The 27,658-nt window shown below is 36.1% G+C and overlaps 1 protein-coding gene across 4 annotated transcripts in view; it reads left to right on the forward strand.

Moving 5' to 3' along the window:
- Nucleotides 1-27,658, forward strand: part of STXBP5L (syntaxin binding protein 5L) — a 321,677-nt gene that overhangs the window by 157,598 nt on the left and 136,421 nt on the right. For all 4 annotated transcript variants that reach the window (XM_070788639.1, XM_070788654.1, XM_070788646.1 and 1 more), the window contains exons 10-12: nt 10,000-10,078; nt 20,460-20,614; nt 25,220-25,292. In XM_070788639.1, coding sequence (XP_070644740.1) covers nt 10,000-10,078; nt 20,460-20,614; nt 25,220-25,292 — 307 coding nt within the window. The remainder of the gene's footprint in view (nt 1-9,999; nt 10,079-20,459; nt 20,615-25,219; nt 25,293-27,658) is intronic.

Consider the following 27,658-nt stretch of genomic DNA (forward strand, 5'->3'; position numbering starts at 1 on the left):
TGGTTGCAGTCAGCATCTGTAGTGATTTTGGAGCCCAGAAAAATAAAGTCTGACACTGTTTACACTGTTTCCCCATCTATTTCCCATGAAGTGGTGGGACCAGATGCCATGATCTTCGTTTTCTGAATGTTGAGCTTTAAGCCAACTTTTTCACTCTCCTCTTTCACTTTCATCAAGAGGCTCTTTAGTTCCTCTTTACTTTCTGCCATAAGGGTGGTGTCATCTGCATATCTGAGGTTATTGATATTTCTCCTGGCAGTCTTGATTAAATAAGTTAAATAAGCAGGGTGACAATATACAGCCTTGATGTACTCCTTTTCCTATTTGGAACCAGTCTGTTGTTCCATGTCCAGTTCTAACTGTTGCTTCCTGACCTGCATATAGGTTTCTTAAGAGGCAGGTCAGGTGGTCTGGTATTTCCATCTCTTTCAGAATTTTCCACAGTTTATTGTGATCCATACAGTCAAAGGCTTTGGCATAGTCAATAAAGCAGAAATAGATGTTTTTCTGGAACTCTCTTGCTTTTTTGATGATCCAGCGAACGTTGGCAATTTGATCTCTGGTTCCTCTTCCTTTTCTAAAACCAGCTTGAACATCTAGAAGTTCACAGTTCATGTCTTGCTGAAGCCTGGCTTGGAGAATTTTGAGCATTACTTTACTAGTGTGTGAGATGAGTGCAATTGTGTGGTAGTTTGAGCGTTCTTTGGCATTGCCTTTCTTTGGGATTGGAATGAAAACTGACCTTTTCCAGTCCTGTGGCCACTGCTGAGTTTTCCAAAATTTGCCAGCATACTGAGTGCAGCACTTTCACAGCATCATCTTTCAGGATTTGAAATAGCTCAACTGGAATTCTATCACCTCCACTAGCTTTGTTCATAGTGATGCTTTCTAAGGCCCACTTGACTTCACATTCCAGGATGTCTGCCTCTAGGTCAGTGATCACACCATCGTGATTATCTGGGTCGTGAAGCTCTTTTTTGTACAGTTCTTCTGTGCATTCTTGCCACCTCTTCTTAATATCTTCTGCTTCTTTTAGGTCCATACCATTTCTCTCCTTTATCGAGCCCATCTTTGCATGAAATGTTGCCTTGGTATTTCTAATCTTCTTGAAGAGATCTCTAGTCTTTCCCATTCTGTTGTTTTCCTCTATTTCTTTGCATTGATCACTGAGGAAGGCTTTCTTTTCTCTCCTTGCTATTCTTTGGAACTCTGCATTCAGATGCTTATATCTTTCCTTTTCTCCTTTGCTTTTTGCTTCTCTTCTTTTCACAGCTATTTGTAAGGCCTCCTCAGACAGCCATTTTGCTTTTTTGCATTTCTTTTCCTTGGGGATGGTCTTGATCCCTGTTTCCTGTACAATATCACGAACCTCCATCCATAGTTCTTCAGGCACTATCAGATCTAGTCCATTAAATCTATTTCTCACTTTCAGTGTATAATCATAAGTGATTTGATTTAGGTCATATCTGAATGGTCTTGAGGTTTTCCCTACTTTCTTCAATTTAAGTCTGAATTTGGCAATAAGGAGTTCATGATCTGAGCCACAGTCAGCTCCTGGTCTTGTTTTTGCTGACTGTATAGAGCTTCTCCATCTTTGGTTGCAAAGAATATAATCAATCTGATTTAGGAGGCTAAAGCTTCTTTTAAAAGCAAGAGGTTGAGGACACATTCAAGTGTCTGTTCCTGAGAAGGCCCTTTAAGTTCCTGCACGTTTCATTTCTAGTTTACTGGGAGTTTTTATCATGAATGAGTATTGGATTTTGTCACATGCTTCTTATGCATCTTTATATGGTGATGTATTTTTTCCTTTTTGTTTTATTGATGTGATGGACTGCATTAATTAGTTTTTGAATGTTGAACCAGCCTTACACATCTGGGATAAATTGCACTTAGTCATGGTATAGCATTCTTTTTACCACCATCTCTTTCTTTTGCTTCTACTTGCATGGAATATCTTTTTCCATTGCCTCACTTTCAGTATGTGTCTTTACATGTTAATTAATGTCTCGTAGGCAGCATATTGTAGTCTCTTGTCTCATTATAGAGTCTGCCGCTCTGTGCCTTTGATTGGAGCATTTAGTGCATTGACACTTAAGGTAATTAGTGATAGATATAAATTTAATGCCATTTAAAATCTTATTTTCTAGTTGATTTTGTATTTCTTCTTTGTTCTCTTCTTTCTGTCTTTTTATGGTTTGATAAGTTTCTTTTGTATTATGCTTGTGTTTGTTTTTTTTTTTTTTTTCATGTACTTGGCACCTTATTTACCAAAAACTTTAAAAAGTATTTATTTTTATTAGAGCATAATTGGACCTGTGGACACAGATGGGAAGGAGTGGGTGGGACAAACTGGGAGAGTAGCACTGATGTATGTATATACTACCATCTGTAAAAGGGATAGCTAGTGAGAAGCTGCTGTCTACTGCTGTCTAGCACAGGGAGCTCAGCTCAGTGCTCTGTGAGACACTGAGCGATGGGATGAGGGGGTGATAGGGAGGCTTTAGAGTGAGGGGTTATATGTGTACATCTAGCTGATTCACTTTGTTGTATAGCAGAAACTAATTCCCTTTTTTTTTGTGTGTGTGCATCTATTTATTTTGTTTTTGATTTGTGGTAAAAATTTTTCAAGTGTGTTAACCCAATACCATATCTACTTGCTTAGGCTGGTAGTCATATAGGCTCAAAGACATTTTTTAAAAAATCTTCATTTTCTTACAGCCTTCCCCAACATTTCATGATTTTGATGTACTGTTTTACATCATCATGTTTATTCTTTTGCTATTCATTGTAATTATCATCACTTTCAAAAAAACTTTTTTAATTCAGGTACTGACCTATTTAAGTGATTTGCTTTCCAATTGTGATTTTCTCTTTCCTATAGATTCTTGCTTCTTTTCTACTTAGATAAGTCCTTTCAGTAGTCCTTTCAATAGTTCTATTGCTGTATTCCTTTAGCTTTTGCTTATCTGTGGAATTTCTAAATTATAATCTTGCTGGATAGAGTATCTTAGGTTACAGGATTTTCCCTTCCAGAGCTTTGTATATAACATGACAGTCCCCTCTTGTCTGCAAGGTTTCTGTAGAGAAACCAGATGATAGCCTTATGGCGGTTCCCTGTAACCTAGTTTTTTTTTTTTTTCCTTTTGCTGCCTTTAGGATCCTCTGTTTAATTATGATATATCTTGGTGTAAGTCTGTCTGGGTTCTTCCTGTTTTGGACCCACTGTGCTTCCTGTGCCTAGTTTGTTTCCTTAGCTTTGGGAAAAATTTTCCATAATTTCTTCCAATATATTTTCAATCCTCTTTTCTCTTTCTTCTTCTTTGGGATCCCTATTATGTGTGTAATAGGTCTTTTATATTGCTTTCATTTTTTTTTTTCATCTGTCTGTTGTTCTGATGCATGATTTCCATTCTTTTCTTCCAGATCACTTACTTGTTCTGAATTGTTAAGTTCGATATTTATTGCTTTCAGCTTAGTTTTTGTCTCAGAAAATTAGTTTTCTAATTTTAATTGGCTCTTCTTTATAGTTTCTAGTTCCTTGTTCAGTGATCTGCCTTTCTTAATTCCTATTGATAGCCTTTCTTAATTCCGTCAGTATTTTTATTAGTCTTCTTTTTTGAACTCCAAGACTGGAGAGATTTGTTTGTTCTTTCAGGGGATTTCTCTTCTTTTAATTGGAAGTGGTACTGCTGCTTCTTCATTTTACTTAGATTTCTTTGACTCTGTGAATTTAGAAGAAACAGTTGTCCACTGTGGTTTTAAAGGGCTGTTTTTATGTGGGTATCCCTGTGTAGCCTGTGTCTGTGTAATATTTTTGGTGAGAGGGCTGTTTTTAGTATGGATGCCTGCCTCAGCTTTCCTCATTATGTGCTGCCCATTATCCTCTTGATAATGGGTGAGACTGGTATTGTGGTGATCACAGCCTGCCTTGAATGTTGAATGGGGCCTCCGTTTTGCTGTGTGGTTGTCACAGCCCTGTTGGGGGTAGGGTCTGCTCCCAGTTGTTGGAGTAGTAGCTCCTAGATCCATTTCTGAGCTGTGGTGTGAGGTAGGTGAGAGTGAAACACTTCACTGGGGGACGAGGCACTAAGTGTTCCTCCCCAGGAACTGTCTACTGGGAAGTGTGGTCTCACTCATGAGTATGCTCTTGTTGGCACTGCCCTCGGCCCTTCCTCAGCATGAGAGTGCAAGCAGTCAGCTAAGATGTTCCTCAGGCACTGTGCTCACCAGTGCACCAGCATAGTATGCAGGCACAGATCCACTGGTCAGGCACCAGGCACCGCTGTGAGACCCGAGGGGTCAATCCAGACGTTGGCCCTGCCTTTGCTTGTTCTGGCAGCTACTAATGCCAGACCCACCCAACCCTGGGACTATCAGTAGTCTGCTTGAATGTCTCACAGGCTCTGAGCTTACAAAGGAGCCTATGGCATAAGTCCTCCAAAGCTGACAGGACACTGCTCAAATTTCAGCCCTGCTTCTAAAGTCATGCGGCTCCAGCTCCTGGGGATCAACATAGATTTCAGCCTTGCCTCTGTGTGTGGACAGTCCACGGTGCTTGTGCACGTCCAGAGCTCACAGGGGCAGAGCCGTAACCACTGTGAGCATGTTTTGGTGGGGCCCTGCCCCTCCATTCTTGCGCATTAACAGTGGGGCTTCAGTGGCAGAATCAGGCTCCATCCTGTGTACCCCTAGATACAGCCTAGGGCATACTAGCCCCTTCAGGCTGCCTCTGCACAGCTAACCTCAGGTCTCTCCCTGGGTCTATTCACTGAAGCCCAGATTTTAGCGCCCAGCCCCCAGTGAGCACCACAGACAGGCATCTTGGTCTGGAGACTGCAAGTGAGGTAGCCAGGACCATCTGTGCTAATCTCTGTTTGTTCTGCCTACCACAAGCCAGCTGCTACACTCTCCTCTGAGCCTCTGAAGCTCCCTGTTTTTCACTGTTGATCTCCCAGCCGTTTAAGGGGGTTCCCAGGGTGAAGGAACCTTTCTTCTTTTATAGATCCCTCCCAGGGGTGCAGGTTCTGTACTGATTGCCTTTTTTTTTTTTTTTTTCCTTTTGTCCTACCTGCTTACGTGATGATCTTTCCTGCAGTTTTGATAACATGAGATCTTCTACCAGTATTCAGTAGGAATCTATGAGAATTGTTCCACATGTAGATGCATTTTTAATGTATCTGTGGGAGGATATGAGCTCCACATGGTTCTATTCCACCATCTTGATCTCTCTTCAGTTGTTTTTGATCATAGAGGGAAAGTTTTTCTTCTTTCACCAGTAAATATGATGGTAAGCTCTGGGTTTCTATTCATAGTCTTTTATCAGGTTGAGGAAATCTTTTTTTTTCCCTTTGTTGAAGCTTTTGTTTAATCAAGAGTGTCGGACTTCATCAGATGCCTTTTTAGTCTGTTGAGATAACTGTGTAATTTTTGTTCTTTATTCTATTGATATGGTATATTATAGTAACTGGTTTTTCTGATGGTAACCATATTCCCATTATTTAGAAAAACCTCACTTCTTCATTGTTATATTTCTGTGTTAGCCTCATATCAGGATGTTTGATCTCATACAATGGATCGTACTAATAGTTTTATAGAATTAGTTGGCAAATATTTCCTCTTTTGTTTTTAGGAGAATGGTAGGAGAATTGGTGGCAGAATTTAAGTCTTTTATCTCTGTCTCTGTCTTTTCTGGTCAGTTCAGCTATTTTACTGATCTTTTCAGAGAACCAGATTTCAGTTTATTGATATATATTTTTTCTATTCTATTAATACTTCATTAAAGTGAAGTGAAAGTTACTCAGTCATGTCCGACTCTTTTTGACCCCATGGACTATACAGTCCATGGAATTCTCCAGACCAAAATACTGGAGTGGTTAGCCTTTCCCTTCTCCAGGGGATCCTCCCAACGCAGGCATCGAACCCAGGTCTCCCACATTGCAGGAGGATTCTTTACCAGCAGAGCCACAACAGAAGCCCAATATTTCATTAATTTCTGCTCAAATCTTTATTATTTCCTTCTTTCTGTTTGCTTCAGGTTTATGTTGTTCTTTTATTCTGTGACTTAGGTGAATGGTTAGGTTAGTGATTTCATATATTCTTGTTTATTTATTTTCAATATTTTAATTTATTTTTAATATATATTTATTTATTTTAATTGGAGGCTAATTACTTTACAATATTGTATTGGTTTTGCCATACATCAACATGAATCCGCCATGGGTGTCCACGTGTTTCCCATCCATAACCCTCTCCCTCTTCCCTCCTCACATATATTCTTTTTTAATATAGCTGCTCATAGGTATAAATTTCCCTCTCTGCACTGCTTAGGCTTCATCTCAGATGGTTTAGTGTGTTGTAGCATATATTATTCTAAAAATATTTTTTTCTTTGAACATTTAGTCAAGGGTATGTATGTATAGGGGCTTCCCTAGTGGTTCAGATGGTAAAGAATCTGCCTGCAAGGTGGGAGACCCAGGTTCAATTCCTGGGTTGGGAAGATCCCTTGGAGAAGGGAATGGCAACCCACTCTACTATTCTTGCCTGGAGAATTCCATGAACAGGGGAGCCTGGCGAGCTACAGTCCATGGGGTCACAAAGAGTTGGACACTATTGACTGAGCGACTACTACATACACACACACACACACACACACACACACGTATGTATAGAAGTTGTTACATTAGCCTTTTTGCTGCTTATTTGTGGTTCTCTTCCTTTGTTCTTGTGGATTCAAGTTACCTTTTGGTGTCCTTTTCTCCCTCCAGTGTAGCCTTGCTCCCATCAACCTTCTCTGTGTTATTATTTTCAAATAAGTATCCCATATTACAATTATATACATATTTTTACATTGCTTATTAAATCAGTTAAGATTGGAGAGGAAATGTGTAATTATACTGTCTTTTATAATTACCTACATTAATTACTTATAATCTTTGTATATAGGTTCATATTACTCTTTCAGCCTCAAGAACTTCTTTGTATTTTTTGTAAGGGAGCTCTGCTTGCAACACATTCTCTCAGTTTTTGTTATCTGGAAACATCTTTATTTCACCTTCATTTTTGAAAGGTGAAATAATCAAAATTATTTCATTTTGAATATTTCAAATTATTTTGATAATGATTATTGAATTAATTTTGATGAATATAAGATTCTTGGTTAACAGGGTTTCTTTTCCCAGTAAATTAAGTATGTCATTTTGCTGCCTTTTGACTTATTGTTTCTGATAAGAGTCTCAGCTATTAACCTTATTGGGGCTCCCTTATAAACAATGAATCATTTTTCTCTTGCTCATTTCAAGATTCTTTTTTCTTTTAGCATTTTTACCTTGATGTGTCTGGGAGTAGATTGACTTTTTTATCCTACATGGAGTTTTTTTGAGGTTCTTAGATGTATAAATAATGTTTTTCAAATAATTTAGAAAAATTTCAGCCAATATTTCTGTGAATGTTTTCTCCCTTCTCTCCAATATTCCCATAGTGCATATGTTGGTGTGATTAATAGTATCGTACCTTTCTTTGAGACTTTTTACTTTTCTTCAGTTTTTTTCCTCCCTGTTTTTCCTGAACATTTGTAATTATTTTCTTGTTTTCCATCATCAGTATCTTACATCCTCAAAATGTCTTTATTAAATAAACCCATATTAATACTTCTGAGCCATTGCTTTGCACATCTTATTTCTCAACTTGGAAGTTTCCAGTGGCTCTCCCTTGTCTACACGGCAAATCTGTCTTATAGATTGCCATTATATGGCTCTTTTGTACCTCATCAGCATTCCTTCCTCTCTTCTTCTACATTAATATTTTAATCTGCCCAGTTTGGCTTATGCATTATTCTCTCATCATACTGGGCATATTCCCTCAACATTCTGCCTTCATGTCTTTTCTTATACTCTTCTAGCCAACTTCTGTCTTTTAGTTCTTAGTTTAGTATCTAGGAAGTCTTCTGTAAAGTTCTACAAAATCTTCTGTTACAAAAGGAAACCACAGTTTTATTCTCCACTCCTAAAGTACTTCATGTCTATCAATCATTTATGGTACCTCATATTTATTTTCATTATCATTTTCAAAATTTTTTTGTTTAGTAAATTTTAAGCTTCTTGGTAGTTATTTCTCTGTACCCTCCCACTTACTACAATACTGTGAAAATAAGCAATAGCAATAAACACAGTTATTGACAATGTTGTTTTATACAATATGACATTTAAGCATATTTCAGTTACTAACAGGCAGTAAACATAATCAAAGCAGAAAGCTTTCACCTTCAAATAAATCAGAGTCGGAAATTGAAATAAAACATTAGTTAATTAAACAATGATTCTTTTCTACTAAAATCAGTGCATGGTACTGATGTTCACTGATTGAAAAAGAGTAATTGGTGTTATATATATATAACACCAATGTATGTATATGTGTATATATATATATATATATATACACACACACACAATTGCAAAAATGCTGTTTTGGTCAACTAATGGTTTGGCAATGACTAGAGAAGCACTCCAGTACTCTTGCCTGGAAAATCCCATGGACGGAGGAGCCTGGTAGGCTGTAGTCCATGACGTCGCTAAGAGTCGAACACGACTGAGCGACTTTACTTTGACTTTTCACTTTCATGCATTGGAGAAGGAAATGGCAACCCACTCCAGTGTTCTTGCCTGGAGAATCCCAGGGACGGGGGAGCCTGGCGGGCTGCCATCTATGGGGTCGCACAGAGTCGGACACGACTGAAGCGACTTAGCAGCAGGAGCAGCAGCAAAGAAGCACTGGGTAGAAAAAATATCAACTGAGAATAATGGGCTTCTTTGCTAAGTCTGTTACTTCCTTTAATTCTCTAATTCCATTCATTATCAAAACATAGTAATCCCTGACTAGCTCTAAGACCACTGTGCAGAATGAGCCCCTGAGCCAAAGTTGTCCCTTTGTAATGATCTATATTTAGTGTCAACAATTCTTTTTCATATATAATATACATACTTCTAATTCTTTTTTTACAGTATAAATGATATTGGTCAATATTTATTATTGGGTTGCTTCTTCAGTTGACATAAGGTAAAAGAAAAAGAAGGGAATTTCAAAAAACATGCCATGGAGCAGATAAGGTATACTGTACGCAGATAGCCATTAAACAAATTGGATAAAACTGTCCTGACTTCCAAGTTGGATTTGTCTTTGCCATTCTGAAACTGTGATGAAATTTTAACTTACATGCTTGTAAACATCTCTCTACATGATAGGTTTCTTTGTCTACAAATAGCTCTGGCAGTGTAAGAATATTTATTAAAATAAAAGGTGTCATCTTAAAAAACAGATTAATGAGTAAAATTATAACTATAAAGATAAAGCTTACTTCTACCTATGACATACTTATTTCCATTTTCAACTCTTCTTGATGTTTTATTCAAACTCTTATGGAATCTGAACATAATCTTTCCCTGATAAGAAACTATTATTTTTGTTTTATGTAAATAGAGTTCATCATTAAAATTTTTAAAAATCTTGAAATATATCACCTGTGTTCATTGTCTAATGGACTTTCCTTTAAATGAATTTGGTTAAAATGCAATGATTTTCATAGTGTATCATAAGTTTTAAGTGACAAGTCTTTCTGCATATGAAAGGGTTTTCTTGTTTCATAGGTGAAATTTTTAAAGCCTAGTATTATTTCATAATACATTTCATTATGCAGATAAGTATATATGTGTGTGTCTTCAATTCTGCTGTTATCATGAAACTTATGTAATTAAAATAACCTTATACTAGATTTATACATGAAGAATGTGAAGCAATAAAAATATGTTTACAAATAACTTGATTATATAACAGTCAATTGTTAGGGCTCAATAAACCATTTATAAATTTAACAAGAATGTTATAATGCATAGAAACATGTCTATCTGATTATGAAAAATACATAATTACTTAAAAAATTCCTTTAAAAAATTCTCATGGATAAGTAGAATTTAATTCATATTTAATAAAATCCTTTTCTTTCTTTAGGAAAAAGTCAAAGAGAAGGAAGAAAACCTGAATCTTGCAAACCAATTCTTAAAGTAGAATACAAGACTTGTAGAAACAGGTATGCATTTTTACTTGGGGGGTTATGGAAAAATGTGTAAGAAAGAGTGACAAGAAATACAGATATCCTTTAATGTTTATATATTGTTGAGTTTTACATAATTATATTAACATTAACAGCAATTTTCCTTGATAATTTATTATTCAATGGGTATGTATATGATGTCAATATTATTATAAATAGTAACTTAATTATTTAAAGATTTATATGAATATTCACATAAGTATTATATACATTAATTTTAACAATGTAGGGCTTTTGGGCCATGCAGTTGCAAGTAGCAATCATTTAGCATCATTAAACAGCAAAAGCTATTTATCTATTAGTATTATATATGAATTAAATATATGTCTCAGTACTTTAAGATCAGATCAGATCAGTCGCTCAGTCGTGTCCGACTCTTTGCGACCCCATGAATCACAGCACGCCAGGCCTCCCTGTCCCTCACCAACTCCCGGTGTTCACTGAGACTCACGTCCATCAAGTCAGCGATGCCATCCAGCCATCTCATCCTCTGTCGTCCTCTTCTCCTCCTGCCCCCAATCCCTCCCAGCATCAGAGTCTTTTCCAATGAGTCAACTCTTTGCATGAGGTGGCCAAAGTACTGGAGTTTCAGCTTTAGCATCATTCCTTCCAAAGAAATCCCAGGGCTGACCTCCTTCAGAATGGACTGGTTGGATCTCCTTGCAGTCCAAGGGACTCTCAAGAGTCTTCTCCAACACCACAGGTCAAAAGCATCAATTCTTCAGCGCTCAGCCTTCTTCACAGTCCAACCCTCACATCCATACATGACCACAGGAAAAACCATAGCCTTGACTAGACGGACCTTTGTTGGCAAAGTAATGTCTCTGCTTTTCAATATGCTATCTAGGTTGGTCATAAGATCTTACATTTTGAATTTGGAAAGATTAAAGTTAGTTGGGAATATAAACATGTACATTGGTATAATATAAATTTTAAGATACTAAATTTTAAAGTATAGAAAATTAAAAATAATATTTAATAAAATTTATCTTATATCTATAGATCAGATCAGTCGCTCAGTCGTGTCCGACTCTTTGCGACCCCATGAATCGCAGCACGCCATGCCTCCCTGTCCATCCAATACATTGGCAATGTTCTTTATACTTAAAGTAATTATTAATGGCAATATTCCCATCCAGAATTACCGTAATTACAAATCTTGTGTAGACATTAGTTTTAAGTCTAAATTGGACAACTCTACTTTATATTACTTAAATGCTCACACTAGAATATTTTCCTGTCATCACAGGTACATATAATATTTGCTTATAGCAGCTATTCTCAAAGTGTGATAGATGGATCAAAACCTCTTTAGCCTAGCCTAATGTTACTAAGCATAACTAGTAAAAATAACCACAGTTTTATTACTATTGTAACTAAACTATTAAAACATTTAAAATTTAATCATTGTGGATGAAAATATTTTACATATATTCTTTCCTTCTTAAAACAGTGTTTATGACTTTAACTTTGCTTGAGTCTTCAGGCTCAATATTATTTACATCCGTTGTTACACAGTGTTGCACTTCAAGGGCACCTAACCCTGCCTAAAGGGAGTACGGAGGAGAACAGTGAAGGAAGAAATCACTGAAATTCTTTTTAGGAAAGGTGATGCCTGAGATGGGATTTTAAGGGATGGAGGATAGGATGGTTCCAGATGAAGGGAGAAAAGGATAAACATAAAGAAAAGGTAATTCAGAAATCAGGAATTCAAGGCAAGACAGTTTAACATAATGATTAAGATCGTTGGAGTAAAACAGCTGTGTGAACTTGAAAATTAACTTTTTAAAAATTTAATTTTCTCATCAACAGTACCTATCTCATCATGATGTTTGTAACATCATAAATTTGATGAGAGGCCCACAGTGGATTTCTTAAAAAGCAGTTGTTATCATCATCAAAGCCATGTTTTTTCACACTGTTAATATTTTCCTATGATTCCAAATTGATTTGTTCTAGTTATTGGTAGTTGAAGTTTGTGTAGAAATAATTCAGATTTCTAATGTGAAATAATTATGATTCGTAATATATAATTACTGTCAGGCCACTTACTGTGCACTGTAGAACACTGTTGTTATACAGTTTGTTGTGATTTACAACTATATTAGAAGAAGTAGATCCACAGCTCAGAACACAGAGACTACAAAAATAGAGGAGCACTGAAGTTGAGTCCACAGCAAAGTGGGCTATAGTCTGGAAGTGGAAATAAATCTATTTCTGCTCCTTCTTGTACATAGCAGATATTTTGTGAAGTAAAGAAAATGGGATGGCTTTAGCAGGAGCAGGAACTTTGTAAGAGCCTTACCTTTGTGTGCAGGGCTTCCCTGGTAGCTCAGATGGTAAAGTGTCTGCCTGCAATGTGGGAGATCTGGGTTTGATCCCTGGGTCAGGAATATCCCCTGGGGAAGGAAATGGCAACCCACTCCAGTACTCTTGCCTGGAAAATCCCATGGGTGGAGGAGCCTGGTAGGCTCCATGGGGTCACAAAGAGTCAGACATGACTGAGTGACTTCACTTTCCTTTACCATGTGTGCTATAGCAGCTGGGCCTCTTAAAGGTCTGCACAGATAACAGATGTAAAGCATATGTTTTCTGTTTAATATCATCTTGGACTAGCCATTCACAAACTTGCTTAGGAATCATTGGTCCCTAGTCACAAATTTGCTTGCTACAACTCCAGTCACAGTGGCCTCAGCTTAATAATTTTATCCTTTTAAAAAAAGCAAATAATGATCTCTTTACCTCCTGTCACTAGCATTATCAGGTTATCTGTCATTAATAAAAATTACTCTCTGCTAGTTTTTTAATCCCTTCCTTTTGTGGCCACCTACAGATAGACTTCATGTGTGGTTAAATTCTCCAAGCTTTAGTATACCCATCTATTAAATGAGGATAATAGTAGTAGTTCTCTGATTGGTATATCTCAAGGATTAAATACAATAATGCATGTGGAGTTCTTCACAAAATACCTGGAATATCATAAATACTCAACAGATGTTACACATTTGTTATATTACACAATTTATCATTTAATCCTTTTGCCTTCATTGAGACAAAATCTCAATGCTTTTTATTGTATTATCTATTTTATAAATTATATTCTTGGTGTACAGTTCTGTGGATTTTTTTAAGCAAATGTATCAGTTCAGACAGTTCAGTCGCTCAGTTGTGTTTGACTCTGCGACCCCATGAATCGCAGCACGCCAGGCCTCCCTGTCCATCACCAACACCTGGAGTTCACTCAGACTCATGTCCATCGAGTCAGTGATGCCATCCAGCCATCTCATCCTCTGTCGTCCCCTTCTCCTCTTGCCCCCAATCCCTCCCAACATCAGAGTCTTTTCCAATGAGTCAACTCTTCGCATGAGGTGGCCAAAGTACTGGAGTTTCAGCTTTAGCATCATTCCTTCCAAAGAACACCCAGGACTGATCTCCTTTAGATTGGACTAGTTGGACCTCCTTGCAGTCCAAGGGACTCTCAAGAGTCTTCCCCAACACCACAGTTCAAAAGCATCAATTCTTCAGCCCTTGGCTTTCTTCACAAATGTATAGGTTCTTGAAATTGCCACCACATTAAGAATACAGAAAATTTCCACATGCACCAAATTATCTTTGCAGTCCCTTAACAATTACACCTTTCCCCACTCTTAACCTCTGGAAACCAGTGATCTGTACTTTGTCACTATAGTTTTGCCTTTTTGAGCTGTCATGTAAGTGTAGTTACATAATATATAACTTTTGATCCTAGCTTCTTTTCCTCAACATAATGATACAAAGACTCAAGGAAAGTAAATTAGAGCATTTTCCCATATTTAGTTTACAACTCAATTATTTGTGTGAAAATACTGACAAAACTCTAAATAAAAATTACTGAAGGCATTTTATATGTAAGTTTTGATGAAAACTTTTTATTTTTTTTATTTTTTAACTTTACAATATTGTATTGGTTTTGCCATATATCAAAATGAATCCACCACAGGTATACATGTGTTCCCCATCCTGAACCCTCCTCCCTCCCCATACCATCCCTCTGGGTTGTCCCAGTGCACGAGCCCCAAGCATCCAGTATTGTGCATCAAACCTGGACTGGCGACTCGTTTCATACATGATATTATACATGTTTCAATGCCATTCTCCCAAATCATCCCACCCTCTCCCTCTCCCACAGAGTCCAAAAGACTGTTCTATACATCAGTGTCTCTTTTGCTGTCTTGTATACAGGGTTATTGTTACCATCTTTCTAAATTCCATATATATGCGTTAGTATACTGTATTGGTGTTTTTCTTTCTGGCTTACTTCACTCTGTATAATAGGCTCCAGTTTCATCCACCTCATTAGAACTGATTCAAATGTATTCTTTAATGGCTGAGTAATACTCCATTGTGTATATGTACCACAGCTTTCTTATCCATTCATCTGCTGATGGACATCTAGGTTGCTTCCATGTCCTGGCTATTATAAACAGTGCTGTGATGAACATTGGGGTACACGTGTCTCTTTCAATTCTGGTTTCCTCAGTGTGTATGCCCAGCAGTGGGATTGCTGGATCATAAGGCAGTTCTATTTCCAGTTTTTTAAGGAATCTCCACACTGTTCTCCATAGTGGCTGTACTAGTTTGCATTCCCACCAACAGTGTAAGAGGGTTCCCTTTTCTCCACACCCTCTCCAGCATTTATTGCTTGTAGACTTTTGGATCGCAGCCATTCTGACTGGCGTGAAATGGTACCTGATTGTGGTTTTGATTTGCATTTCTCTGATAATGAGTGATGTTGAGCATCTTTTCATGTGTTTGTTAGCCATCTGTATGTCTTCTTTGGAGAAATGTCTATTTAGTTCTTTGGCCCATTTTTTGATTGGGTGGTTTATTTTTCTGGAATTGAGCTGTAGGAGTTGCTTGTATATTTTTCAGATTAGTTGTCAGTTGCTTCATTTGCTATTATTTTCTCCCATTCTGAAGGCTGTCTTTTCACCTTGCTTATAGTTTCCTTTGTTGTGCAGAAGCTTTTAAATTTAATTAGGTCCCATTTGTTTATTTTTGCTTTTATTTCCAATATTCTGGGAGGTGGGTCATAGAGGATCCTGCTGTGATGTATGTTGGAGAGTGTTTTGCCTATGTTCTCCTCTAAGAGTTTTATAGTTTCTGGTCTTACGTTTAGATCTTTAATCCATTTGGAGTTTAGTTTTGTGTATGGTGTTAGAAAGTGTTCTAGTTTCATTCTTTTACAAGTGGTTGACCAATTTTCCCAGCACCACTTGTTAAAGAGATTGTCTTTAATCCATCGTATATTCTTGCCTCCTTTGTCAAAGATAAGGTGTCCATCTCTGGGCTTTCTATTTTGTTCCATTGATCTATATTTCTGTCTTTGTGCCAGTACCATACTGTCTTGATGACTGTGGCTTTGTAGTAGAGCCTGAAGTCAGGCAGGTTGATTCCTCCAGTTCCATTCTTCTTTCTCAAGATAGCTTTGGCTATTCGAGGCTTTTTGTATTTCCATACAAATTGTGAAATTATTTGTTCTAGCTCTGTGAAGAATACTGTTGGTAGCTTGATAGGGATTGCATTGAATCTGTAAATTGCTTTGGGTAGTATACTCATTTTCACTATATTGATTCTTCCAATCCATGAACATGGTATATTTCTCCATTAGTGTCCTCTTTGATTTCTTTCACCAGTGTTTTATAGTTTTCTATATATAGGTCTTTAGTTTCTTTAGGTAGATATATTCCTAAGTATTTTATTCTTTTTGTTGCAATGGTGAATGGAATTGTTTCCTTAATTTCTCTATTTTCTCATTATTAGTGTATAGGAATGCAAGGGATTTCTGTGTGTTGATTTTATATGCTGCAACTTTACTATATTCATTGATTAGTTCTAATAATTTTCTGGTGGAGTCTTTAGGGTTTTCTATGTAGAGGATCATGTCATTTGCAAACAGTGCGAGTTTTACTTCTTCTTTTCCAATTTAGATTCCTTTTATTTCTTTTTCTGCTCTGATTGCTGTGGCCAAAACTTCCAAAACTATTTTGAATAGTAATGGTGAAACTGGGCACCCTTGTCTTGTTCCTGACTTTAGAGGAAAGGCTTTCAATTTTTCACCATTGAGGATAATGTTTGCTGTGGGTTTGTCATATATGGTTTTTATTATGTTGAGATATGTTCCTTCTATTCCTGCTTTCTGGAGAGTTTTTATCATAAATGGATGTTGAATTTTGTCAAAGGCTTTCTCTGCATCTATTGAGATAATCATATGGTTTTTATTTTTCAACTTGTTAATGTGGTGTGTTACATTGATTGATTTGCGGATATTGAAGAATCTTTGCATCCCTGGGATAAAGTCCACTTGGTCATGGTGTATGATCTTTTTAATGTGTTGTTGGATTCTGATTGCTAGAATTTTGTTAAGGATTTTTGCATCTGTGTTCATCAGTGGTATTGGCCTGTAGTTTTCTTTTTTTGTGGCATCTTTGTCAGGTTTTGGTATTAGGGTGATGGTGGCCTCATAGAATGAGTTTGGAAGTTTACCTTCCTCTGCAATTTTCTGGAAGAGTTTGAGTAGGATAGGTGTTATATCTCCTCTAAATTTTTGGTAGAATTCAGCTGTGAAGCCATCAAAAAGCCTGGGCTTTTGTTTGCTGGAATATTTCTGATTACAGTTTCAATTTCCGAGCTTGTGATAGGTCTGTTAAGATTTCCTATTTCTTCCTGGTCCAGTTTTGGAAAGTTGTACTTTTCTAAGAATTTGTCCATTTATTTCTTCCATGTTGTCCATTTTATTGGCATATAATTGCTGATAGTAGTCTCTTATGATCCTTTGTATTTCTGTGTTGTCTGTTGTGATCTCTCCATTTTCATTTCTAATTTTATTGATTTGATTTTTCTCCCTTTATTTCTTGATGAGTCTGGCTAATGGTTTGTCAATTTTATTTATCCTTTCAAAGAACCAGCTTTTGGCTTTGTTGATTTTTGCTATGGTCTCTTTTGTTTCTTTTGCATTTATTTCTGCCCTAATTTTTAAGATTTCTTTCCTTCAGCTATCCCTGGGGTTCTTTATTTCTTCCTTTTCTAGTTGCTTTAGGTGTAGAGTTAGGTTATTTATTTGACTTTTTTCTTGTTTCTTGAGGTATGCCTGTATTGCTATGAACTTTCCCCTTAGGACGGCTTTTACAGTGTCCCACAGGTTTTGCGTTGTTGTGTTTTCATTTTCATTCATTTCTATGCAATTTTTTCTTTTTTGATTTCTTCTGTGATTTGTTGGTTATTCAGCAGTGTGTTGTTCAGCCTCCATATGTTGGAATTTTTAATAGTTTTTCTCCTGTAATTGACATCTAATCTTACTGCATTGTGGTCAGAAAAGATGCTTGGAATGATTTCAATTTTTTTGAATTTACCAAGGCTAGATTTATGGCCCAGGATGTGATGTATCCTGGAAAAGATTCCGTGTGCGCTTGAGAAAAAGGTGAAATTCATTGTTTTGGGATGAAATGTCCTATAGATATCAATTAGGTCTAACTGGTCTATTGTATCGTTTAAAGTTTGTGTTTCCTTGTTAATTTTCTGTTTAGTTGATCTAGCCATAGGTGTGAGTGGGGTATTAAAGTCTCCCACTATTATTGTGTTATTGTTAATTTCTCCTTTCATATTTGTTAGCATATGTCTTACATATTGCGGTGCTCCTATGTTGGGTCATATATATTTATAATTGTTGTATCTTCTTCTTGGATTGATCCTTTGATAATTATGTAGTGACTGTCTTTGTCTCTTTTCACAGCCTTTGTTTTAAAGTCTATTTTATCTGATATGAGTATTGCTACTCCTGCTTTCTTTTGGTCTCTATTTGCATGGAAAATCTTTTTCCAGCCCTTCACTTTCAGTCTGTATGTGTCCCCTGTTTTGAGGTGGGTCTCTTGTAGACAACATATGCAGGGGTCTTGTTTTTGTGATGAAAACTATTTAAACAACTTTTTGGTTATTATATAGTCAGCATAAGATTAGCAAATGTCCCTTTGATAATGTGTGGTACTATATATAATACAATATGGAAAAGAACAGGGATTCTTATACAGTGAGTTCTAGAAACAAGTAGATTCTTCAGTTTAGCAGATGGATAGAAGTGAATTATTTAGTGAAGCATATATTCTCAAGGAATTTGGTACAATAAAAGTGTCTAGTTCCTTTAAAAATTTTTTGGAGAATATTTTCAGTCTGGTCTTATTGAAAAATGCTTCATAGCAACACACATTTTCTTTTATATACATATGCTGGAGATACAGATATTTAAGAATAGAAAAATGAAAAGTTATGAAAATATTTAATAACTTTATGACAGCTATAATATTTTATGATCATCTTAGCTCCTGCCGGGGTCCAGCCCCGGTGGATCCAGGGAATTCGAAGCGGGGACGGCGTCGGCGAGGATCAGGAAACATCTGCTTAATTAAACTTTAATTAAGGATATAAAGAGTAATAGAATAAGGATAGCTCAGTGAGGAAATTCAGTGGAGAAAAGAGGCTGAATAATTCAGCCAGGAGGTGAGAGAAAGAATGACATGGGGAGACCAACTTTCGGTGAACAAGGCCCGCACTTTATTTTCCAAAGTAGTTTTTATACCTTAAGTTATGCATAGAGGATAATGGGGAAGGGGGTAGAGTCATGCAGTAAGCCAGGCTTTCTTCCTGCAAACTTATCATATGCAAAAGTTTAGATGATTTGCATCATCTTATGGCCCGGAGGCCTGTTAACATTTTAAAACCCTTTCTTCAGAAAACTTATTGTCTCTAAAGGTGATAAGTCAAGCGCCACCCTCCAAAAGCGTTAGATAAAGTTGCATTCCTATACAGCAAAGGTGTGGTGGGCTACAACAAGAAAAAGAATTAATTCAAGGGTCCCAGGTTACAAACGTTAAAGCTACTATTTACACCAATTATAGTAATCAATACACTGCCAGGGACACAGCAGGTAAGGGATATGGAGACTTAGCAGCAAACATTGGCTGAAGTGAAACACCCTTCACCAATACAATTTCTAATCAATCTTTTAACTGCTCAAAGGAATCTGTATTTAGACAGTTTAGAACGTGCCTCTCATAGTTGGGAGGCTCTGAGCAATCACATGTGGCCGGAAAAACCTATTCAGGCAGGCTAGAGGATTTCCAAAGGAGTTTGTAGGTTGAAACACTGTCACACCTAGGAATTATTAACTGGAGCTGTAAGCTAACTTTTTTCAGAGAGAGGTAGTGGGGGACAGCCCTCCTTAAAGTCTGAGGTGTAGGTGAAAGCACAAAGCAGAAAGTAGGCAGACTCTGGTTTTGGGGGTAGATGCTTGAGAATTTCCAGGGAGACTCCTGAGGCTTGATCCCGCCTTTGCGTATGCCAAGCATCCTTCCTCATGACCTTTGCCATGGGCGGAGCTCGCTCCCCTCTATTATCTAACTGTCGGAGAAGGCAATGGCACCCCACTCCAGTACTCTTGCTTGGAGAATCCCATGGATGGAGGAGCCTGTTAGGTTGCAGTCCATGGGGTTGCTAAGAGTCGGACACGACTGAGCGACTTCACTTTCGCTTTTCACTTTCATGCATTGGAGAAGGAAATGGCAACCCACTCCGGTGTTCTTGCCTGGAGAATCCCGGGGACGGAAGAGCCTGTTGGGCTGCCGTCTATGGGGCCGCACAGAGTCGGACACAACTGAAGTGACTTAGTATAGCATTATCTAACTGTAACTTGCAGTTAACAGAAATTAAAAAGTTTGTTCCAAGTTAGTTTTACAAGCTAAATAAAATTGGCTTACCCTAGGTTAAAGTGAGAAGATCACATTTCTTTCTGGTGAATTGTTTTCCCCTTGCATGTAGTTTTCTCCGTCTTCTTGTTATAACCCTTTTATACAGAAACACCATTAATATAGACTTTTCGTGTTGCCTTCCACTCTTCTGGGCTTGCCACTGTCACATTTCATTTTATATTGAAATTTGCTTCTATTTCTTAGTGATTTGGGACCCCACATGCCTACTGGTTAATATGATAAACTAATATTGTCTAACATTCTAATAGTAGTAATTTAGAGTTCGGGAGCCAACCATAAATGATGTTCTTTTGAGTCCGTGAGCACCTTTCCCCTGACCATCCTCACTGCCTTTTCCCCATCTCACCTCAACATCTTCAGACTGATTCATTCATAATTTTAACAGTGAGAATCTACATCAAGTAAAAGGGAAATAGAATAGTAAATTTGTTGGGTGAAATATTTTGGGGCAGAAAAGGCTTTTGCTCTGACAGTTATTGTCTGTAATCCCTACCAAGTCCTATCCTGTGACATTGTGTCATCCTAAAGAACTCTGTCTCATTTGTTTTCCTTTGTAGTGAACCATTCATAATATTTTCTGGTGGACTGTCCTATGACAAAGCTTGCAGAAGACCAAGTTTAACTATCATGCATGGAAAAGCAATTACAGTGCTTGAAATGGATCATCCTATTGTTGAATTTCTAACTTTATGTGAAACACCCTATCCAAATGGTAAGTAACTAAAATGAAGTGATGTTGAAAATAATTTTTGAAATGATAAGTTCCTAACAAAATTAAGCTTAAATATTTTTAGTTTTGGCAGCTGACATCTACTGTGATACAACACTGTGAGCTACAGGTGCTGGAGCAGGCTCTGCAACTGTACCTACTTGACAGACTGGAAGTAAGACAAATGTAGTGCAACAGTGCTGGAGTTTCAGGTTCTAATATCAGGTAAGTGCTTTAAACTTTGATAAGGATGGTGGAAGCTGAGCTGGGAGGGTCCGATCGGGGTCCGGGGTGAAATCACTTGGAGAAACCGAGGTCTCCTAATAGCCTCTCCTGGACCAGCTCCACCCATCCCATTCCTGTGCCAATCAAAGTTAAAGCACTTACCTGATATCAGTGATCTGTAACTCTGGCGGTGCTGCATCTGTTTCACATCTGACTTTGCTTCAGATGGAACTGCAGCACCTGTGATTACTCTGGGATTGCTGATGTGTGGTTAGTGATTTATTCCAATTTTGAGAAAAATTAGTCTTTGAGAGGAGAGGTGCTTAGGTATTTTTATCATCCCAAATATAAAGACTTTTTATAAACATAAAATCTAGTCTAAACTTACATGCAAACTGTATAATGGAATCTAATGATGAAAATATATCTTAATGAAATCTAAAAATTGAGATGGATGAAATGCAAAAGGGAAATATGAGTTTATGATTAAAAAAAATGTATATATATATACACACACACATATATATTACTATATTTTCAGGAGGGAAAATATAGATGTAGAGGAAGAACATTGTACTTGGAGACAGAATATTTGAGTTTATGAATTATCTCTGTCACTTACTAGCCATGTGACCTTGGACAAATCACTTCATATTTATCATTTGTAGAAAAAAATATAATATTGACTCCACATGATTATTAGAAGGCCAGAGGGACTCATCTTGTATAAAGAGTTTTATTATAAATGTATTAATTTGTTTTAAATTACTGAGTTTCATGTTTAAAACCTAGAATAAAGTGATATGAAATAAAAACCAATGTGGCACTTTATTCCGAGTTGCCAGTGGCAGACAAATTACCTGTGTTGTTAATTAACCACAAATATTTATTGGATGCTTCTATGGCCTCAGTATAACAAGAACTTGGTGAGGAAATGGATGAAGTATGAAACCGATCTCTGATATCAAATTGCAGATAATCTGGCCACAAAAGGAAGATAATTATGACTTAAGCTTAAAACATATTACACCTTAATTAAGTGCAGAGTTATGAGTCAGAGTTTAAATAATGTGCTAATTTATAGTTTAGTCAGGTACTTGATGACTGAAATATTGCATGAAATATTCATGCAAAGCTTATAGAAAATGTAGGATCTAGGTAGGGCTTGAAGAATGACTTGGGCCTTGAAAATGATATTGAATAAAGGTTTTAGAAATTGTGAATTTGCTAGAGTGGGATCAATTCAGAGAAAAGATTGAAAGCCTTTTGTAGATATTTGGAAATAAGGAACTAGAGGAATTTGGAGGAAATATCAAGTGAAAGAAAGCAATGTTTTAGTGTGTGGGTTTGAAGAGAGAGACTTCAAACTTTGGATTTGAAATCTAAAACTTTGGATTCCAACTGGGGAGGCTTTGTGATAGTATGCATTAAAATGATCAAGCTATGACATCTTGATCTGCTGCTTATAAGTGGAAAATGAAAACCCATTGAATTTGGTCAACAGTTGGATTAGGGAGTGATATGAGTCAAAGATAACATTTTAGGAATAGTGGTTTTATAAGCAGTAATAACAGTTCTTGGGAGTAGAAAAAGATAAATTTGAGTCAGTACAGTTGTTTAGAGCATAAAAAAGAGAGGGAGGAGGTCTTTATTATGATGATTCAAAAATAAATAGTATAGATGCTCTTTGAAGTTATGAGAATGAATGATAAATGAACAAAGAAAGAAAGAACAGAGGACCAAAAACTTAGGTTAGGAAAATGCCTTCTTCAATAAAGAAGGTGTGCATGCCAGCAATAGAAACTGAAAATATATGGTTTTCAAAGAACAAACACTGTATGTATATATATATATTTCTGCACATCAGTAGAGATGTTAGGACAATTTCTAGTAATGTTAAATTATAAATGTACTGTAACCAAGTCTAATTACTGCCAAACCATGTATATTACTTTGCTTTTCAGAGAAATGGTAATGAGGATGGAACTTTTTATGTATTAGGAGCTAGGAGAAATTTCACTGGACTCAGTAAAATATAAGTGTATTTTATTAACTATTTCTGATTAAAGCAATAGTACATGAAAATGCCAGAAAAGAACCCTACAGTATGCCACAGTATATAATGAAAACTTTCTCATTGCCCTTTCAGAGGCAACCACTGTTACTAAGTTTCTTATGTGTTCTCCCACAAATAATGTATGCATATGCTTATTTATGTATATATACATTATCTCTTTTGTAAGATGACAGCATACTCTGTTCTCACACTCTTCACTTAACAGTATATAGTATTTTAATTATGATTCCATATTAGCAAATATGGAACTATAATCTTCTGTATAGCCACATAGTGATACATGTTAAGGATATATTAAACAAAATATATTAACAGTTTTTAATATTGCTGAATCATTTGTGACATCTGACAATTCAACCTATTTCTCAAAGTACAGAAATGCCTAATCCTCTTACCTCACAGGGCTTTGCCCAGAGTAATTAACCAATAATACTCAGAATTTTTCAATTTCACATCTATATTTAATTGTATCTGGTCTTCTGCAAATGTCATAAATAATGCATTTCTCTTCAGAGAAGTAGTAATTATGATAAAACTTTTCAACTTTCTTGTTGGGAGCTAGGGTTAAAAGGCTGAGCCTGTTCAAAAGCAACCAATCTAATGAAGAAAGTAATACAGTTGGCATCTAGTGAGTACCTACTATAAGCCAGGCTTTGCATTAAACATCTTTGAAAGTGAAAGTGTTAGTCTCTCAGTTGTATCTGACTCTCTGCAACCCCATGGCTGTAGCCCACTATGCCCCTCTGTCCATGGAATTCTCCAGGCACGAGTACTAGAGTGGGTTGCCATTTCCTTCTCCAGGGGATCTTCCCGACCAGGAACCGAAACTGGTCTCCTGCATTGCAGGTAGATTCTTTACCATCTGAGCCACCACGGAAGCTCATTAAATATATAAAGATGCATATTAAATATCTTTATATACATCTAATCTTTATAAGTCTAAGGTAGTTATTATTTTGCCATTTCAATGTATAAAGAAATTGAAAATCAAAAAAGTTGACTAATTTGTCTCTGGTCAAACTGTTAAATAGACACAAATTGAAGCTAACACTGACTCAAGGGAAATCTTTTTATTCAGTGGTTACCACACATAGTACACCAAGTACTTCTACAAAGGTGAAATTTTTGCTACCAGTTTTTATTATTTGAAAATAAACCATAATCTACAACAGGTGTACTACTATAAAAATAATAATTTATTTATGACTTTTACTCATTCATACCAGTGTCTCACCTATTTTATTTTTGTAGCCATTGCTTCCCAACCAGTGAATTTCCTAGAGAGGGTTGAGAAGACAAAGAGGAAACTAGTGGTATTCTTTAAGCTGATAAACAAAACCCCAAGCCCCAAGAGTATTGAAATAATGTTGCAAACTTAAAAAAACTCTAAAGGTGAAGGGGGAAATGCCTCAGTTTGAAAAAAGTTTGAGTAGTAAATAATATAAGAACTGTATACTGTTGTATAAATTTTCATCCAAACAAAGGCAGACTCCTAAGTTTGGGTTTTTTTGTGTGATTTTTTTTTCCTAGTTTTTCTCTCATAGCCTGTGGCTTAAAAAATAAATACAAACAGGTTCTATAGCTTCTCAGGACTAGAAGGGCTATGAAGATCATATATTTTACTTTACTGTTCAAGACTTGAGTCCTCTTGAATCCAGAATTCCTGCCAAGTGCTTGTTGAGTTTAGGAATAACTCTTAAACTAGCCAAAGGGAGAAAGGGAGGGTTGAATTTTAAGAACTTGAAAATCCTAGGCTATCCTCAGATTCTGTTATTTTGAAATATACTTGGCCACATAGTATGTGGTCTTTAAGCACTGTTAAATCACATTGAATTGAAAGTAATCTTTTTAGTATAAGGAGTGTTGCTCTCATAGGGAGGTGAGTATGTATCATATGTTAGAGAAGCAAAACTATTTCTTTAGCATATCTCTCTGTAGGCATGAAATCAGATCTGGAATGGAAGGTTGTGGAAGGCTAAGATAAATGTGAAATGGAGGTGACAGACTCACTCTCTTCAAATAATCTACTACTATCATGATTATTGAGATATATTTAACTTTATGTTCTGCAGCTTCTAATTTTTTCCTTGCTCTCTATAATGGTCTTAAATATTGTTTGAGAAACACAACATATATTTTTTTTAATATGCTCTTTATTATTTCTTACTTTGGCTTATATTTTGGTCTTCTCAAATCATTTAAAATAACATTTGTACAGGAGATAAAGGAAACACAAGTGTGGTGATTTTATAAACATTTTATAAAATGTTAAACATGAAAACTTTTCCATTTTTTTCTACTTGTAGAATTTCAAGAACCTTATGCTGTTGCAGTACTCCTGGAGAAAGATCTCATTGTAGTTGATCTGACTCAAAGCAAGTAAGTTGTCCATGAACAGATTAACACTAACTAAACTCTATTTATTGAAATTGAAATGTAGGAGGACATTATAGGTAATTTGGCATTAGAATTCTTTAGGTGGTAAATATTCTTTATGTGGAATATTGTTTTTTTAGAATTACATAAATATAATTTGGTTCAATAATGAAAACTAAACCAGGAGAGTTTAGGGGACACTGAAAATTTTGCAAGATATTTTAAAGGCAGTCTCTAATGTTTAGAAAGAGGCATTTGGGGACTCAGGACACATAAAATGGATCTCATTTCTGCCATTTCCCTAAGCAAAAACAATTGTTATAAAATCTTGCAGAAGTACTGTCTGGCCATCTGCTGACCCTTTCAAAGGAAAATTCATGTGATAAAAGTATTATTGGACTACTGTGGCAGACAATATAGATGATCAGGATCTGGAAGGAAGAGAAGATAGATACCTTTTTATACTTTCTTTCTTTCATTATGTTGTGGGCAATGGAAACAAATATAAAGTATCGCTGTTAGAGTGGCACTCCCCACTACTTTACATGGACAGTAAAAGTAGACCTGACTTTGATAAACCCTGTCTTCCTGGTACATATTGTCATTATCAATGATGATAGGAAGCTCATTTTCTCTCATCCTATGTTCTAGATACTCTGATCATTTTTTAGTTCCTTACATTTACAGAGCTTTTGTACATTCTCCCTCTTCTGCATGGAATAATTTTCTATTCCTTTTTCTCCTTATTAACATCTGTAAGAATCTCAACTCAGATATCATTTCCTCATGTAAAGAAAATCTTTTGTTATCTATATAAGTTGGTCAAATATCCTATTAAAGGGCTGTCTTAGACCCATGTTCCTGTCCTTCATAGCTTTGACACAATGAAAATTTTCACTTGTTATTATTTTAAAGATTGTTTCCCTACTAGACTATAGGCCTCGTGAAAAACAAGCTTTGTCTCCACATGAAGTAGGTCCTTAATAAATTGTTGTTGAATGATGTACAATCTGAGTTTTACTTTCAATGTAGTTTGTAAGTGTAAGAGCCAAAGTTCTTTTTTGTGATCATTTGCATCATATAATATTTCAATATTTTGAAAGGGAATAGAATCGGTCCATAATATCACCGTAATTGCATTCTGCCTAGCTACTTTATTTGTCAACATAAAACTGAGTAAATTTTGTGTCCAAGTATGGCTTTATGCCTCTTTCTCTTAAGTTCTAATATAGGTTTTATTAAAATACACTTTTCTAACCTCACTTGTCTATACTTTAATACTCACATTCTTTAGTATATATTTACTGTTTTTAAGACTTTTTATTGTGGTAAAATATAACATAAAATTACTATTTTTATACATTGATTCTTATGCTTTCAGCATACTTACTTTATGTAAGTATGTGAACTGACATTTTGTTTGCATGTTCTTATCTAATATTTTGCCTTCTTCAGCACTCGGTTTTAAAATCTATGCGACTTTCCCATTTTGTTGTCTAATACAAGAAGTTTAATGTGTCAAAAATTGAACATGTTCTCTTTCCCTCCAAATAGTTATCCTTTAGCCATGTTTAATGTTAAGTTGTAGCTTTGTCCTCCTTTCCAAATAAATTTATTCCTTCCTTCTTTTCCATTTAATCCTCTACATGAAAGCAAGCACTAGAACTTAACAGTTTTTTCCTCTTCTTGGTTTCTTGGATTTACATTTCTACAACAATTTACACTTCACGTGTAAATTTTATCACATATTTCAGCTATTCTTTCTTAAATAGCTAAAGAAAGCTATGGCCATATGACAAAGTTATTTTCCCCAAGCATTTTCATGATATTGTTCACTTTCTCAGGAGTCTATCATTGTAACCTCTTGCTGTTATCAAATCCCAGGTTGTAGATCTGATCTTTAAGATGATCTACTTATTTTACTTCTAATTCTTCAACATCAAAAATATTGATAATTTCTACTCTAAAACAGGGAATCTCAGATCAGTTTAACCTACTTGCCATTTATTAAACTTAACCTCTTTTGTACATGATTTTCCATATACTACTACTATTAACTGGGAAACCATTAAAATTGAAGGGAAGAGAGAACCCCTGTCAACATACACATAGACACACATACCATACTCCTCTGAAGTTTGAACCAAGTTTCTGATTAAGTTTCTTTAATATAGGGGAAATTATTTTTAATAGTCCTCCCCCCATCCCAAAGCACATTGTATCAGAAGTAACAGTCACACAGGCTGAGAACAGATGCAGCATATATAAACTCAATTCCATCTACCACAGTGCCTGGTATATTCAGTACAAAAGAAATACAGAATATATTGTGGCTCTAAGAGTTCTTAATTTGGTTCCATACTGATATC

The sequence above is a fragment of the Bos indicus genome, chromosome 1 (assembly GCF_029378745.1).
Source record: "Bos indicus isolate NIAB-ARS_2022 breed Sahiwal x Tharparkar chromosome 1, NIAB-ARS_B.indTharparkar_mat_pri_1.0, whole genome shotgun sequence".
NCBI classification, from domain to species: Eukaryota; Metazoa; Chordata; class Mammalia; order Artiodactyla; family Bovidae; genus Bos; species Bos indicus.